Genomic DNA, 17461 nt, shown 5'->3' on the forward strand with positions numbered 1-17461 from the left:
CGAGGGTTTTTTTTTAACGTTTCGGTTTTATCGAGTTCACTTTTTCGTATTTCTGCTTTGAGTTCGCGTTCCCTCCGCTTTAAAAATGAGGACGAAAAAGTTAACCAAAGAAAATTTGACGCTGAAATGTCAAAAAAACGCAAGAAACGCCGCAAAGAAAAAGTCATCGTGTAAATACACGAGGATTTTTGAAGACTTTTTTAAAAGGGAACGTGCAAAAAACGCAGGGTGAAAAGTCGTCGTGTAAATTGGCTCAATATCTAATAATTTCTTTTTCTCTGTTGCTTTATTCCCATAGTTCATAATTCATCAGTATGTTGAAAGTCGTCAATATGGATCACGATCTAAATATCACAATATATATTGAACGTGTTGCAGGCGCCTATCATAGCAAAGTACCAACGTTGGGCTGTTGAACCCTTCTTCAACGTTGTGTCGTTTAAAAACCGTTTTAAAGCCAAATTGAAAAGAAGAAGCATAAAATTCTTCGATCGATCCGATGGGCGCACATGTGTGATTGTTTGGAACAATTTATAAAAATTTTGGAGCTGTCTTTAATTATACACTATTTATTATATGAAAACACATGAGGATAAGTAATGGAGAACTTAGACGATGCATCCACTAGTGGTCGCGGTAAGTAGACTAAATAGAGTCGCGTCCAAGGCGCATCATCATTGAATCATGGTCGCGTCTCGCAGGCTGATTGCCTCTACATATATTCAAACGTATGTACGCGTGCATACCGTTTGGGTGCAACGGGACATAGCCTGTGTTCAGAAATGCGTCAATCGAAAGCATCAGTCTAATACGAAGTTCGCATGAGGCGAATTTCCAGGCAATTTTAGAGGCGATTAGTTGAATCAAAAGTTGGCTGCACCCCAACTTCATTGGAAGTTATTAGTTGAAAGGCCGTTCGTACAAGGCGATTGTTGCGGGAAATGTTCGCTTATTTGTACAACGATTTAGTGATGACGGGGTTGGGAGGGGTCGTGGGGTAAAAGTGCACTTCAGCGGAACCAGGCCAAATTTTACCAAAACAAAATCAAGAGGGGTATCAATCGACGCGTTTTAACGCGAATAATATCAATCGCAGACCGGAAAATAAGATTTTTGATTAATTTAAGAGTTATTGCCGATGGTTCCCTAGGGACCCCTTAGAAAAATGGAAATCACAATTTTCACTTGCGTCCAGAGTATTTTTGCGTAGAAATCCTTTTAGAATTCTCCTTTTGGTGTGCACCAACTGGGGCTACCGCCCAGTGATGTAGCCTTGGGAAAGGAGGTAACTACAACTACGCGTTTTAACGCGAATAATATCAATCGCAGACCGGAAAATAAGATTTTTGATTAATTTAAGAGTTATTGCCGATGGTTCCCTAGGGACCCCTTAGAAAAATGGAAATCACAATTTTCACTTGCGTCCAGAGTATTTTTGCGTAGAAATCCTTTTAGAATTCTCCTTTTGGTGTGCACCAACTGGGGCTACCGCCCAGTGATGTAGCCTTGGGAAAGGAGGTAACTACAATTCCCTTTCTTGTATATACAAAAAAAGTGCAAAGCCAAAAGTGCAAGTGTTGTTTGCGAATAACTCTTTAATGAATTAAAAATGTTAATTTCCGGTCTGTGGTCATTATTATTAGCGTCAAGATGCGTCAATTGATACTACTCTACTTTTTTCCGTCCATTTTGACCAGGTTCCGCTAAAGTGCACTACTACCGGGTCGTGGCCCCCCAAACCCACCTTAAACGAAAGAGGATGGACGACGCTTTATGAAAACTCGTTGTGCAATTGTACCTTACCATCAATTATAATTTGAAATAAAAGGCTTGATGCTTTGGATCGATGTATTTCTGTACACAGGGATAGTTTTTCCCTTTTGACAGTATCATATTGCCTTTTTTTCCAAAATATGGGAACAGTAACTAGGTTGGTACAAAACATGAACGGGGCGAGGGACCTCCCACCTTTCCAGCTTGAAAGATCGCAGATCAAAGAATTCGGTGGTATACTTGTCTTTCTCCACTGACTACTACTACTACCTCTTCAAAATAGGGGAACAATAGTATTTTTGCGCGGAAGTTATTTCTGCGTAGGCGGCCTTCGATTTTTTCCCATTTCGAAGAGGTTAGCCTGAGAAGCCCCGTAGTTTGAAAGCATTCCATTTAATTATTTGGTTTTTAATCTTTCAAACTAGGAAGGTCAGCAAGGCCACGCCCTATTTATTTTTTTTTGTATCAGCCTCAAACTAACATACTTTTCGGACCCCAATCCCAAAATTTATTAACGCATGTTGGTCTTTTAAATATACAGTGACTAGGTCTTTACGTAAGCGGTTAGCATCGGTTGATAGCAATGATGCTGGGAGCAGACCTTCTACCCCGCAGTTAACTAAGCTTACTACTATACCAGAGCTAAGTGAGTAATACGAATTACTAACAAATATGTGTATCAACTAATACCATAATTTCCAGGCTCCCCTCGATCTTTACGAGGCAGTCGTCGTAATTCCATAACTGGGAACATCACACCTTCGAAAACACCAGCGAGGACTAAAAATTACATAACTTCTGAACTTAGTGATATTGAAAATTCTCTTGCCAAGCGGCCAGTACGCAAGAGCGGAGTTTTCGAAACAGACTCACATACGCCTAATAAATCTGTTCTATTAGATGTCGCTACATCAAAGATTGATGAGTTATCTGATGAAGGCTTCAATGCCGGGGTGAAAGGTACACCAGCAAGGCGTTCGACAAGATTGTCATCAAAGTCTCCAACACAATTAGAACTAGAAAAAACACCTCGTACCGGTCCTGCTAAAAGGATTAAACCTGGGCCAAAATCCAGACGTAGCAAACAAATAAGCGACAGCGATTCTGAGGTTGAAGTTATCAATCTAGAAGAAACTTCAAATAACACATATTTTAATTTAAAAAAAGAGGATGAACCTTCTAAAAGCCCTTCACGAAAACCGCATGGGTTGAACGGGAAGAATGCTTCAACCGAAAGCAAATCGAAATCTGTTGAAACAATAGATTTATCGGAAGAAACTGTTATATTAAATGATCAAGAAGATAAAAAGGAGGATTTAAAATTACAAGATGAAGTTGAAGAAAAAGTAGAAAGCAGTAAAAATCGAGATTCAGTAAAAATAGAATCGAATATATCTGATATAAGTAACGAGACTCCTGTGGAAACATTGAAATCATCCCTATCTGAAACATCAGCGTTGAAAGAAAGCGATAACAAAAACGAGTGCACGCTTCGCCTCGAATTATCTGATGACGATAATGAAAAGGGGGTTGAAACTACTAAAACGCCTGAAAAGAGTGCATCACCAAAGACAACTACAAATTCACAAAGTCAAGCCTATCCCTGTGTGGAAAGTATTGTAGTACTACAAAAATTATCGCCTAGGTTAATTGAAAAACTTGGTGATGAAAGTTCTGTTCCAAGCTCTCCGCCAAGTTCACAAAGTCAAGCCTATCCATTGGTAGAAAGTGTTGTAGAATTACAAAAATTATCGCCTAAGGTAATTGAAAAACTTTGTGGTGAAGGTTCTGTTCCAAAGTCTCCGCCAAACTCGAAATTCGTAGCCTTCAATGATCTGGACAATGAAGATGATGTAATAAAGAGTACTTATCCGAAAACACCAGCATCAATCAAGTCTAAAAGCTACCCAGCCATGAATTCGCCGAAAGATTCGGAGGATAGGTCTTTTCAAAGTGATAAAGGATCTTCAGCCAGTTTTAAAGATGCTAGTGCATATATTGATGAAGGTAATGAACCACACGAATATGAAATACAGGAAAATCATTCAAAAGAATCTATTGAGTTTCATGATGCAACAAATGACCCTGAAGAAGACCGATTTGAAAAAGGGGTAGAAGTTTTTCAAGAATGTACACCACATAAAAAACAACTATATACGCAATTGCTGAGCTCAACTCCTATGCTAGTTTCTGTATCAAAATCAAAACCTGAACCAGAAGAAAATTTGAAGGTGTCTGAAGAAAATATTAAAAGTACAAAATTTTCACCAGAAAAGCCCCCAAAGAAATCATCGCCGGCCCCGATTAATAGTGGCGAGAATAACGCCGACCCGGAAAAAAGTCTTCAGTCATCCGCTAATCGGAATGATGCTATTACTTCTTTAATCCACCAGTCAAAGAATGGAGTGGCAACAGGCGATAACAATGATGGCGCAGATGAGAAAGCAAATTTGTTTTCTAAATCCTGGACCCATAATGTAAGTGGATGTGCAACATATGCTGGAAAAATCGACATCATCACTGAAAACAGTTCAGGGAAAAAAGGTGACCAAGAAGTAACTTCTGAAAATTGGAAATTACTATATAAGGAAACTCCGTACCTAAGCGATACCGATGGTAAAAATACAAATAACGAGGAGAGTGAGGAGGAAGGAACATCTTTTCAAAAATTAGAATTTGTCGATGATGAGGCCATGGAAGCACCTGATGACTACCAAAGCGGGGATTCTATGGGGGAAGAAGAACAAAAAGAAATAGAAGAAAATGAAGTTATAGATAGGGGTGAATACATTGGCAGTGAGGATAGTGATGAGGATGGGGAGGAAGAGGATGACGAAGAAAATGATTCATTTATAACTTCGGATTCAGGGGAATCGCTACTTGATTATTCAGATGAAGCTGATCGAATTGAAGATCCAACTATAAAGTCTGGTAGATCAAAGGGTAACAGACAAATTTTGATAACCAGTGAAAGCGAAAGCGATGAACAGTCTTACGCGGAAAAGAAAGCTAAGAAGACTAAGAAAATAATTACATCGAACAAAAAAAAACGCATCTTAGAGACGAGTGAAAGTGAAAATGATGAGGTGTCAGATTCAAAATCAAACCAAATGAACGAACTGATAAACAACGATTCCAATAAAACAAGCAAGCCTCTTAACTTTGAAGTTAGTAGGATGATTGATGACTCCTCTAATGAAGAAACAACTACGAATGAAAATTCGCTTAAGCCACCAAATAAATTAGATGAAGCTGAAAAAGTTACAAAAGATTTGATTGATAAAAAAATAGATGCTGGATATAATGATCACTCAGGTGATAAAAGAGAGAGTAATAGGCATGAGTTTACAAGGGACGATGCTTCTGAATTGATTGAAGCAGAAGGAAGGGAAGGAGATTCTGATAAGTCGTCAAGCGACAAAGCATTGAGCAAATTAAATGAATCGAACATTGATGGAATGAATCGCAGAATTACATCAACAACAATAGATACTAGTAATGAAATAACTAAAACTAATTCAAGAAATGAAGCTGGCCAAACTGTACTAGATAGCAAAGATATGGAGTATGAAAAACCGGGAGAGAAATATGAATTCATTGTACAACAAAACAAAGATGAATCTATCCTTGATCTGAATGCAAATGAGAATTTAAAGATTAACTTGTCGAACCATTCCGTTGACAGACAAATATCTGTTGAATATGAAAAAGCCCCAACCAAACATAAAATTCGTAAATCCTTAAGTGCCACTGGACAATCTGAAATTCCAGTAAAACTATCGGAGGAAAATAATGACACGACAAATGCCGCGAATATAAATGGTTCCCAAAATGAATCCGATTTAAACCTCTTTATGGAAAAACAAAAAAGTGGCGAGACCAACAATGAACCAAAATCTAAAAATGAGCACCCTGAAAATGAGAATTTTGAAGATGAAGACATTGAAATACCAGAGACACAAGAGGTTCCACAGGTTTCTGAAAATAATCATTCAAACCAAACAAATAGTGAAGAATCTGCTGATGAGGATTCCGCTGAAGATACTGGATATATATTGAGTGAATCTAAAAAGCCGAAAGTTGCTAGACTAAGTGTGTCTTTTTGTCAGGCGAAGCAGAAGAGATGCAGTATTAAAGGAGACAAATATGTCCATCATAGTTCATTTTCAATCGGTGTTGGTGTTATTAAAAAGGGAAACGAAAATGAAATAGATGGCTCCGATTCCTCAGAATTTGAAAAAGAATCGTACAAAAAGCGCTCGAATGACGGTAAAAATATAAGCGAATCTGATACAGAACAGAACGCTAAACCCAATGATATTCAATTAAATAAAGACGAGGAGGAGGAACTGGGTAAGCTCGCGAGCTCAGATAAACCATTTACAGTTCTGAATAGAAAGCGAAAATCAATGGCCGCTCTAGAAGCACATGGTGGAGAGGTCAAAAATAGTAAGAAACGGAAGCGTAAAAGTTTGCAACCTATATCAAAGGAAGAATTCAACCCATCTCAGTCATTGATTGACAATATTGAAGATCGCAAGCGCGAATTGCTTACAAAAATGGCCGCATCCCAAACTCGCTTGTCTAAATCATTTAGTGGATCTATACCGGAAAAGTCCTGTGCCTTCACGGAAAGCAGCGCTTCGGACGAGTCTAGTAACGAACCGAAAAATAAAACTGATGCGTATAATAGTGCCACTCCTCGTCAGCTAATTAAAGGAGAAAAGAAGGATTTAGGACACATTTTTGATCGTTGTGACGAAATATTAGAAGCGGCCAATCGTGCTAAATTAGAAACGAAGCAAAACTATAAAAAGGTATTGCGAAAGAAATAATTATTCATTCGAATTTTTAGTAAAGTTCTAACAATGTTTCACTGATTTTTATTCTAGAGCAAGATAATCTCTCCAAAGTTTAAGAAGAGTTCAAATCATCTGGATATATTGGAAAATAACGGGTGTCTTGCTGAAGATGTGAAACATTCAAAAGGTTTGTTTTATTAACAAGCTTTGTGCCTATAAATAATTTGACATTAATTACAGAAAAAACTACATTGGCCTTAAAGCAGGCATTTAAGGCATCAGCTAAGATTTTAATGAATGAAGCTTATAAAAATAAAAAGGAAAAACTCCAGGTATGTGTAATCTAAATCAGACTTACATTTATGAAACCAGAAGTAATGTGAATCACATTAGTACAAAAATTAAATGTAATTATAAAGTTCTTACAAAAAAGTTGCTTGAATTTATATACTTTTCCTGTATACTATTGTATGGTGAAGTAACATTACAATGAACATCAAAATAAAGGCGGATTCATCGTTATAGTTCGGAAATTTTCTTCCACGTGGTTTTCCTCTCTGGGAGAGCAACTGAACTCAACTTCAACTTTAGTTCAGAACTAGAACGATAAATCCGCCTTAAAGTGACACTGACACAGTCACCCCAATTATAGTTGTCGTAAGTCGTTCGCATCGGCAGTCGTTCGTTGAATTATGCCGTAAATAAAAACATTAACAACAGATTTTAACCCGTTTCAATACTTCTTCATTTCGAAAGGATAATAGGAATACAAATTTGTAGTTGATTATGTCATTGGTTGCCTAAAAACGCCCTTAGAAATCTCAAATTTCCACAAACGACTGTCGTTCCCGACAATCGGATTAGGAGCGAGTGAAGTATGGCCGCGTGCATAAGATCGCAATAAACAAAATTTTCATACCGGGCCTTCAGTGCAAAGAAATACATTCATGCAGCTCTAGTTCATACCTCCCGATTTTCATTTATTTGATCATAATTTAAGATTTTAGGGGTGTATTTGTGATTCTGCTAATGCCAAAATTATTTTTAGACTTGTTGTACTACCTCTACTACATGACATAAAAAGTACATGCCACCATTTTTTTGTAGCACCAAATAATCATACAAATGCTAAAGGCGGTTCTGAACTTTTCTTCCATGTGATGTTGTTGTTGTCTTTCTCAACGAAACGCAACAACAACCTCTCGGAAGAAAATTCCCAACTAAAACGACGAATCCGCCTCAAGAGTAATATTTTTTTTTTTACTCTAGACAAATGATGCCGAAAGTACTGAGAAGCGTCTTCCCATGGAAGTGTTGGAATCGCTTTCGAATACTGAGTCGTCATCTGAAATAAAAATGAGTAAGTCAAATATGGTTTATAAATCAATTTGTTACTTATATTTACATATTTATGGATATGCTTAACATGCTGTTACGTTACACAATATAGGTTATAAAGAAACACGTTCCGAATTTGTTCATCGCATGAATTGCGCTACAGGCGAAATCGTAGAAGAAGCACTTAGCCCTCCGAAGAAACGAACCATATTTAACAAATTTGAACTTCCCACTGGTACAGTATTGGAGGAACCAGTTACGCCGAAGAAAAATACAAATAATAACGGATTCCGTGAGAGTCCCATTACGCCACGCACTCTCGGTTTTAAAGTACGTCGTATATTAACTGCTGGTCAGGATAAAGCACCAGAAATACAAAATTCCTATCTTCGTAAACGTAAACAAAAGATCGATGATCCTCAACACGTATTACCTAAACCTCAGTGGTCGCAATCAGGTGTATTTCTGGAAGAACTTTTGCCATCTCTTAATAACAAAGAAAAAAATAAATTGAGGGGAGCAAGCTCAATGCAAACCTGTGGAGCAGGTGCCACTACTGCAACACAGAATGCTCTGAATTTCAAAAATTCGACTATATTTCGGAAAAATATTCCTAGGGAGTCGGCGCATGAAGCTCTTAAACGTAAAGAACGCCAATTTGCTCGCAAGCAGTTTTAAATTGGAATAGAAAATAATTTTCGTACCTACTTGTTTTCGCATGTCTATAATTCCAAGTATACATTTATATGCTGGTGTTTTATATTGTTAATTTTTGTGCTTATGTCACCATAAATAAATACTTTTCCATGTTTATAACAAAAAAATGTAATAAAATATAAAAATTAAATTTCTTCAAAAACTTCCTGGGAGTGTGTAAAACTCTGTGTTTGTGCGGAGTCTAAACATAAAGGGGCACCCACCATGGTGAAATTATAAACAAGTGAAGTATTAAAACAGCTTTTTTTATTTATTTTCTTGACATTCGGCTATCTTATAGAATTTTTTAAAGGCAATTTTTGAAATAACGTACTTTCTTCTCGCTCTTACCCGTGGTATAATTTCACTATGGGAGGCACCATGATTCAATAATGAAAGGTGAATAGTTCGATGGTTGCCTTTCGCACTAACCATTTTGTACGCACACACTTTTTCAGATCAAAGGAAATACTTGTTTTCGATTGTACAGCAGGTTTAATTTAGTTTATTTATTCCGTTTTCAATTCACCGTATCTCCCAAAATTAAATGCTTATCCTCCCTATTATGAATTTTCATACGATAGTCGATAAACGCTTGCAGGCGTATCGTATGAAATTAGTATTCAGCCTTATCATGAGTGTCATTTTCCCGAACCGGTTCACTTTTCACTTTTGGTTTCCATGTATTTACTATGGGCGGATGTCAAATTTTCGGACAAATTTTTTTTCGGGTGAAACTCAGGATAAAGCAGATTCTTTTCATAAGCCCGACAGATGTATTAATTTGAATGTCTGTGGTTTTTGTTCGCTTTTAACACAAATCAGTCATTCATAAAAGGGGTGTACATGTTTGTATATGGAAAGATATATACAAAGTTTATGTAACATGAATTTCACTTCGCAAGTTAGAAAGAATACTATTTAGCAAGTTGGACGCGTGCGCGTTAACCGATGTTAGTATCAGAACTAAACGATCGTTGATTGCCGCGAGGATGGTAGGCGGCCGTGCGCGCTTGGTACTAATTTTTTCGGAGTCAACTACCAAACTGCTGCTGTCAAGGATTGCATGCACGGCCGTCGTACTGCGTTTGAGCGGCGGTTTAAACATCCTCTCCGCCCTGCAGGAATGCGCTGCTCAGGATCTTCTGCAGCTCTTTCAGCGCGCGGATGGTTTTGCCCAGGACGAGGTTAGTGGTGCGGCCCTGATAGTTCGCCGTTTGCAGGCCTTGGGGGTGCGTGCGGTCGTCCGTGGGGCGGTTGTTGTTGTAGTGGCACTACGAAGCCCCGCCTATTTCGGTTTATCCTTCAATCATTGTATTGTCGTCAAGGTCAACTAACGGTAGGCCCGGGCTGTGTCAATAGGGTCGGACCAAAGGTAGAACGGTGTTAATTGAGTAGGCGGTGACCGTCTCCCTATGAATGTCGTTGGTCGCTCGTCGGGACCGCGGCCCCTGACGTGCGTGGGTCCTCTAACAAGTTGTTGTTGTTGTAGTTGTAGCGGTTACAACAACCCCGCCCAGATCGGTTAAGCAGCCCAATTCTTAATACTCCCGGGGAGTTTGTTCTCGAAGAATTTGTTTCTCCCGAAAAAGAAATCCTCCAATAATTAACTACCAGGGAGTAGATTTTTCCCCGAAAACTGTTTGACACTTTTTTGAGAGCTCAACTCCGGCATCTGGTATCACAGCGTGCGAGTGACCAAAGGAGCAGCCACAGTAGCATGCTGAAATGACTCGCTTATATATACACGAGATTTGGAAGTTTTTATTCAGACGTCGAATCGACATGTAGAGTGTTTCCAGAAAATGTATTCAAGATTCATAAACGATTAACCGGATTCCTAAAAATCAGTGTTCGGTTCGAAATGTGTTTCGCAAACCCAATTGCTGCGAACGGCGACGAATCGACATTTCACGGTCTTCAGCAACACTCTCAGAAACAGACGCAATATTCTCTTCTGTACGCACTGTACGCATTCGTGTGGTTGGTTTAATGTCCAATAAAGTAAACTGAGTGCGAAACTTGGTCACAATCGCATTAATTGTTTGCTCACTTGGTCGATTATGTAGACCATAAATCGGNTCTATAGGCCAATACCTTTCAAACGTTACCTTATATATTAGCCGCCATCGATTCGCCATCAGTTAGCGAGTGGCGAAACGAATGAACTCAATGAGGTACAACCAAACTCGCTATCGTCTATCCGTGCTAGCTAACTTTGTTGTTGCTTTCGCATGCGAAATTCTTCTTTAAGCGACCGGAACTCAAACATAGCGAGCGAGAAGTGGCGAATCGATGACTGCTATTAAGTTCCGGCTACTAGTTGGAAAGACATAGAGGTAAATGTGTTTTGGTTCGTGTCTCCACTACGAGATGCTTGCGATGTGTGTAGCGTCTGTACGTACCTTCATTTATTTTTTTCCAAACTTTCAAGAATTAAAGTACCAAAAAAAACGAGGAGGGTTTTGTTCCAGTATGTTTCGATTCGTAGGCCTTTGTGGGTGGGGCTGGTGCCTGAAATTCGAAAAAAGGCAATTTTTTAAACTACCACTGAGGTCGCACTACTCTTACCATACCATTGAAGTGGATATCAGTAGAAGGGTCTTAAAACAAGCTATCTAACGCTGTCTTTTGCGTTTATAAAATACTAGCCAATGCCCGCTTGCTTCGCGGCGCCTAATCAGATCCTTTTCATTCGCTAATACAAAAATAGCGTTTAAAAGCAAAAGCGGTCTTTAAAGTAAACATCTTTAGTTTAAATTGAAACGACTAAAGAGCAGAATCCTCTTCACACATAGGCCAAGAATAGTAGCGCTGTGATACCATATGGAATACTTATCCCTTTCGATGTCATGAGTTTTACCGATGGTCTTATTTCCACCTATGAGATCTGTGCCAAGCGTGCGTAATATTCTTCTATGATCTTGCAACTTCATCATTGATCCGATAATTTTCGTCAAACGGAGGTAGGTGCAAGATCGCATTTAGGGTGTATGAGGGCATCAGGCAAAGGCGCGCTTACACAATGTTGCGGTCTTTACATGCATATTTCAACGAATCCTCCAATTAGCCATATGAAAATAAATTCGTCTAAGATGAATATAGGCCTAAAGCAAACCAAACCCCTTGTGGGTTTCTATATAATTCGGCAGCAGCGCAATCCATTAGGTCCCTGTTCTGCAAAACCACTGCTTGTCACGAAATGAATACGCATACTGAATTTCAATCAGATTTTATAAAATATAGTGGTCTCATTTTTAGGAAACGCATTTTTCATCATACAGGTAGCTCACTTTGCGAATTTGATCGAAATCGGTTAATAAATACGACTTTTATAAGTATCTCTACTCCAGCGCCACCAGCGTGTTGTCTAGTAGGCTATAATAGGACCATATATGCAAGGTATAACCTCCGACAATTTGACTGGTTTTTGAGTTAAGTCCGAACAACGGAAACGGCTATCGTTTTATGTATATATGTACATATATGTTTCCAATGAAAAAAAAAATCGTGAAAGTAATAAACGTTTCGAATTTGCATTACCAAAATCGGTTCATAAATAGGGCTATTATCGGGTCCGTTTTTCGCAAATGTTTTTTTCATCATACAGGTAGCTTATACTTTGAATTTGAACGAAATCGGTTCATAAATAGGGCTATTATCGGGTCCGTTTTTCGCAAATGTTTTTTTCATCATACAGGTAGCTTATACTTTGAATTTGAACGAAATCGGTTCATAAATACGACTTTTATAAATAACTCGACTCCTGCGCCACCTAGCGGGTCTATTTTTGGTAAACGTATTTTTTATCATGCTGGTAGCTTATATTTTGAAGTTAAAAGAAATTGGTTTATAAATATGATTTTTATAAATAACTTGACTCCAGCGCCACCTAGCGGATGTATTTTTCGCGTACGTATTTCCCATCATGGAGGTAGCACACGTTTTGAATTTGAACGAAATCGGTTTATAAATACGACTTTTATAAATAACTCGACCCCAGCAGCATCTAGCGAGTTTTCAGGTATCCTATAATAGGACCATATATGCAAGGTATAACCTCTGAAAATTTGACTGAAATCTATGCAGTAGTTTTTGAGCTAACTCCGAACAACGAAAATGGCTATTATTTTATATATATCGATAAATATGTCATAACGTTATCGCCTGAAAACTAAAAATCGGGCTGCTGAAAATAGAGATTTCGGGCCTTTTCACAAAAACTGGTCAGTCCAGTTGTGTAGCCCAAAACCGTAGCTTTCATCTTGTATATAGCTTGTATCTATTAAAACTCTTGTTGTGGAGATATTACGATTCAAATTGAAAAAATGTCGCTCCAAAAAGGGTCAAATGGTTAAAAATTAACATATTCGTCTAATTTGGTTGCTTTAAGATATAAAAATAACATACCCAGTTCCCCGAAAAAATTTACCCATTTCCCGATGTTGATGCGTTTTTATCATTTCTCATAATTTTTTTTAATTTTTTCGAATACAAAGGATATGATTCCGTATTCGAAAAATTATATGTTTAAATGGACACATCGATTTGAATACATAATTTAGATTTAGATAACATTTTTAGCAATTTATTTGAGAAAAATAAAACATTTAGACTATTGTTTGTATTTTGGTCGATTTTAAATTTGCTACCCCAAAATAATTGATATCAAATAAAACACCTCTTCGAGGTAAAATTTTCGAGTGACGAAAGCTGAACTAGAAACACAAAATTTATGATATCAATTTCGTGACGAGAATTATACACATTTTTTAACTGCCTTTGAAACGTACGGAAAATCTTTTTTTTTATTTATTCGGAACGTTGCGAAATTCCGTCTACTGCTAGGTTAGGTTAGAATGGTGACGGAAAACTATTTCGCCCAAGTAGCAGCTAAGTGCCATTTTGATACCATATACCTCGAATGAGTATGTTAGAACCAGCCGGCGTGGTTGATGAAGTTGAGTATGTTGTGGAGACTTACATCAGATAGCTCTCGTAACGATGTCAACTCATATGCTCCTAGCATGGCATTTCTGCTCCTCATTAGAGCAACAATGCTCGTTCTCATCTCTGCAGCTTCTACAGAAGTCGTTGTAGGCGATTCCCAGCCTTCTCGCGTGGGTACCAATCGGCCAATGCCCAGTAAGAGTCGCAACAAGCCTAGCAACGTCAGATCTGGGTTTCCTTAGTAGGTTGTGTGTTCTCTCAGGGCTGTACGCAGGCCACTTTGATCTTTGATCCGATTTCAGGAGATTGTGGAGAAATATGTCTTTATATAAGGTTCCAATTGGGGGTGAGATCCGGTCCTCTATCGACACCAATGTGGAACCCTCTCTGGCTAACTCGTCTACAGCCTCGTTTCCGGGAATGTTGCTATGACCAGGGACCCAAACTAAATCTAAATCGAGTTGAACACTTACTGTATTTAACAGTGTCCTACACTCCTTGATTAGTTTCGACCTTGTTGTAAAAGACGCTAAGGCCTTAATGGCCGCCTGGCTATCTGAGAAAATGGCTACTCGCTCGCCGTGACGCAATCCACTACGTTCTAAGAGACGGGAGCCTTCGGCTATAGCGTATACTTCTGCTTGGAAGACACTCGCGAAATCGGGCAGATGAATTGATCTTTTTACTCCCAGGGACTCAGAGTAAATACCTTCTCCAACTCCGCGTTCCATTTTGGAGCCATCGGTGTACATATGATGTGTCCAGGTAGAGATGTCAAGCTCCCCGTCCCAGTCGGCTCTTGACGGAAAAATGGCCCCGAAAGACCTGTGAAACTCTACTTCAGGTCGAATGTAATCGGTTGCTAGCCTCAACTTAAGAGCGAAATACACAACACAAGCGGCTTGACAAACCAAGCGAAATATCCCTTTGTTTCAATCCATTTGTGTTGTCTATGGGGGTGTTTGAAGGTTTGACAAACCGCTTGAGGGAAATTTGAGCAAAAATCAAAATTTTTTGATTTTCTGGCCGCCATGTTGACGTTTGATCAAACCGCTTGCGATGTGGATGGTAAAATCGCCTCATTTGTTGCTGAATTTTCACCAAGTGAGGACGTAAGGGAGAAAAATGGAAGAAAACCAACATTTTTAACATTGTGAACCGGAGGAAAACTAAAATTCTGTGCTTGAATGACTCATGTTTGCATGGTGTATGGCGAAATGGGAAAAGTAGGTTTGACAAGCCGCTTGTGTTGTGTATTTCGCTCTTTAGGTGGCAAACGGGAAATTATACTGCTATGCCCGATCGTTCTTTCTTTCTATATACCTAGTTCTCTAAGTCTTATAGCCGATAGTGATGCGGTATGCCGTATGTGAAGGTGTATAGGAAATAGGTTTGTAATAACATTTAGGGCATCGGTAGGGCAAGTTCTCATTACCCCTGTGGTCCCGATGCATGCAGCTCTCTGAACTCTGCCTAGTTTCACTTGGTTATATTGGTTCTTTAAGGCTGTCCACCATACCAAGGAACCGTAGCATAAGATCGGACGTACAACCGCTGTGTACATCCAGAGTACAACTTTTGGATTGAGACCCCATGTCTTCCCAAAAAGCCGCTTACAGGAGTAGTAGGCAATGCTCGCTTTCTTTACTCTCTCTTCAATATTTATTTTCCAACTTAGCTTAGGATCCAGTATGACTCAGAGATACTTCGCTTGTTTAGATAATCGCAGCCTTTGTCCATTTAGCTTTGGTGATTCAAAGCTTGGGACCTTATTTCTTGTCGTAAAGAGCATTAATTCTTTTTTCTCTGGGTTCACTCTAAGGCCACATTGCTCGGCCCACCGGCTAAGCTTTGCTAGAGTACTCTCCATGATGTTACTCACCACAGATGGAAATAACCCGGTTATTAAAATCACTACATCGTCAGCGTAGTGACCTTTACTCCTCCCTGGTTAAGCTTGAGTACTACTGAGTTGATAGTGCTAGCCATAAAATAGGAGAGACCACTCCCCCTTGAGGAGTGCCCCTACTAACGTTTCTTGTTAATGTATAGCTACCAAGTTCAGCTGAAATCGTTATGCTGCGAAGCATCGCCATTAGCTACGCGCTAATAGACTCCTCGTCGCCTAGCTCGTCAAGGGATTTTTGGATAGCTTCTACCCTAACATTGTTAAAGGCTCCTTCTATGTCGAGGAAGGCTGCCATAGTGAATTGCTTAAATTCGAGTGACCTCTCGACAGTTCTAACGACCTCATGGAGCGCCGTCTCCGTGGATCGTCCCCGCAAATATGCATGCTGCGCTTCAGATATGCCATTGCCGTGGAAAAACCCCCGTACGTGCGCGTCCAGAACCCTCTCGAACATTTTGAGAACAAAGGAAGGAAGTTAAGCTAATAGGTCGAAAATCTTTGGCGTAGACGTGCCCTCCCCTTCCAGGTTTTGGGATGAAAACCACTTTTCCTCGCCTCCACGACAGAGGGACGTAGTTAAGGGTTATGTATCCTTTCAAAATGGACAAAAGCCATGGCATAATAGCATCCTCCACAGGTATGATGCCATCTGGCCCCAGGCTTTTGTAAGGCGAGAAGGACTTCAACGCCCATGATATTTTGGGATTTGTGAAAATTGAGTCTGCTANGATTCAAAGCTTGGGACCTTATTTCTTGTCGTAAAGAGCATTAATTCTTTTTTCTCTGGGTTCACTCTAAGGCCACATTGCTCGGCCCACCGGCTAAGCTTTGCTAGAGTACTCTCCATGATGTTACTCACCACAGATGGAAATAACCCGGTTATTAAAATCACTACATCGTCAGCGTAGTGACCTTTACTCCTCCCTGGTTAAGCTTGAGTACTACTGAGTTGATAGTGCTAGCCATAAAATAGGAGAGACCACTCCCCCTTGAGGAGTGCCCCTACTAACGTTTCTTGTTAATGTATAGCTACCAAGTTCAGCTGAAATCGTTATGCTGCGAAGCATCGCCATTAGCTACGCGCTAATAGACTCCTCGTCGCCTAGCTCGTCAAGGGATTTTTGGATAGCTTCTACCCTAACATTGTTAAAGGCTCCTTCTATGTCGAGGAAGGCTGCCATAGTGAATTGCTTAAATTCGAGTGACCTCTCGACAGTTCTAACGACCTCATGGAGCGCCGTCTCCGTGGATCGTCCCCGCAAATATGCATGCTGCGCTTCAGATATGCCATTGCCGTGGAAAAACCCCCGTACGTGCGCGTCCAGAACCCTCTCGAACATTTTGAGAACAAAGGAAGGAAGTTAAGCTAATAGGTCGAAAATCTTTGGCGTAGACGTGCCCTCCCCTTCCAGGTTTTGGGATGAAAACCACTTTTCCTCGCCTCCACGACAGAGGGACGTAGTTAAGGGTTATGTATCCTTTCAAAATGGACAAAAGCCATGGCATAATAGCATCCTCCACAGGTATGATGCCATCTGGCCCCAGGCTTTTGTAAGGCGAGAAGGACTTCAACGCCCATGATATTTTGGGATTTGTGAAAATTGAGTCTGCTATGTGCTGAGCTCCAGCATATCTTCTTGGAATCGGATTGAACACTTCGTCAGAATTACCTGGAAAATGAGTGTTGACACGCAACCTGAGTGAGTCTTCCACAGATTCTGTGGGTACATCATCCGCACTGCGAAGGAGTGACGGACAGGAGTAGTCCTTCGTCAATAGCCTGCTCAGCCTGGCGGTGTCCTTTATACTCTCCAATGTCTCGCAGTGGCTCTCCCATGCTGCTTTTTTTGAGCGCCGAATCTCACTTTTATACTTTTTCATAATGTCTACTGCTAGAAAGACAAAATAGAAAACAACTTTTGCAACGATTCGTATGAATAAAAAAATTTTTCGTACGTTTCAAAGGCAGTTAAAAATGCGTAAAATTCTCGTG

The 17461-nt window shown here is 39.7% G+C and overlaps 1 protein-coding gene across 1 annotated transcript; it reads left to right on the plus strand.

Moving 5' to 3' along the window:
• The first annotated feature begins 290 nt into the window (after positions 1 to 290).
• Positions 291 to 8812, plus strand: sle (slender lobes). The gene is made up of 7 exons (XM_017609655.1): positions 291 to 636; positions 2315 to 2419; positions 2476 to 6590; positions 6666 to 6762; positions 6816 to 6907; positions 7845 to 7935; positions 8026 to 8812. Exons 1-7 carry the CDS (start codon positions 600 to 602, stop codon positions 8589 to 8591), a joined length of 5103 nt encoding a protein of 1700 aa, XP_017465144.1. The 5' UTR covers positions 291 to 599; the 3' UTR covers positions 8592 to 8812.
• Positions 8813 to 17461: the final 8649 nt, after the last annotated feature.

Source organism: Rhagoletis zephyria, unplaced genomic scaffold (genome assembly GCF_001687245.7).
Source record: "Rhagoletis zephyria isolate East Lansing unplaced genomic scaffold, Rhagoletis_zephyria_1.1 Rzeph_scaffold_00244, whole genome shotgun sequence".
In the NCBI taxonomy this organism is placed as follows: domain Eukaryota; kingdom Metazoa; phylum Arthropoda; class Insecta; order Diptera; family Tephritidae; genus Rhagoletis; species Rhagoletis zephyria.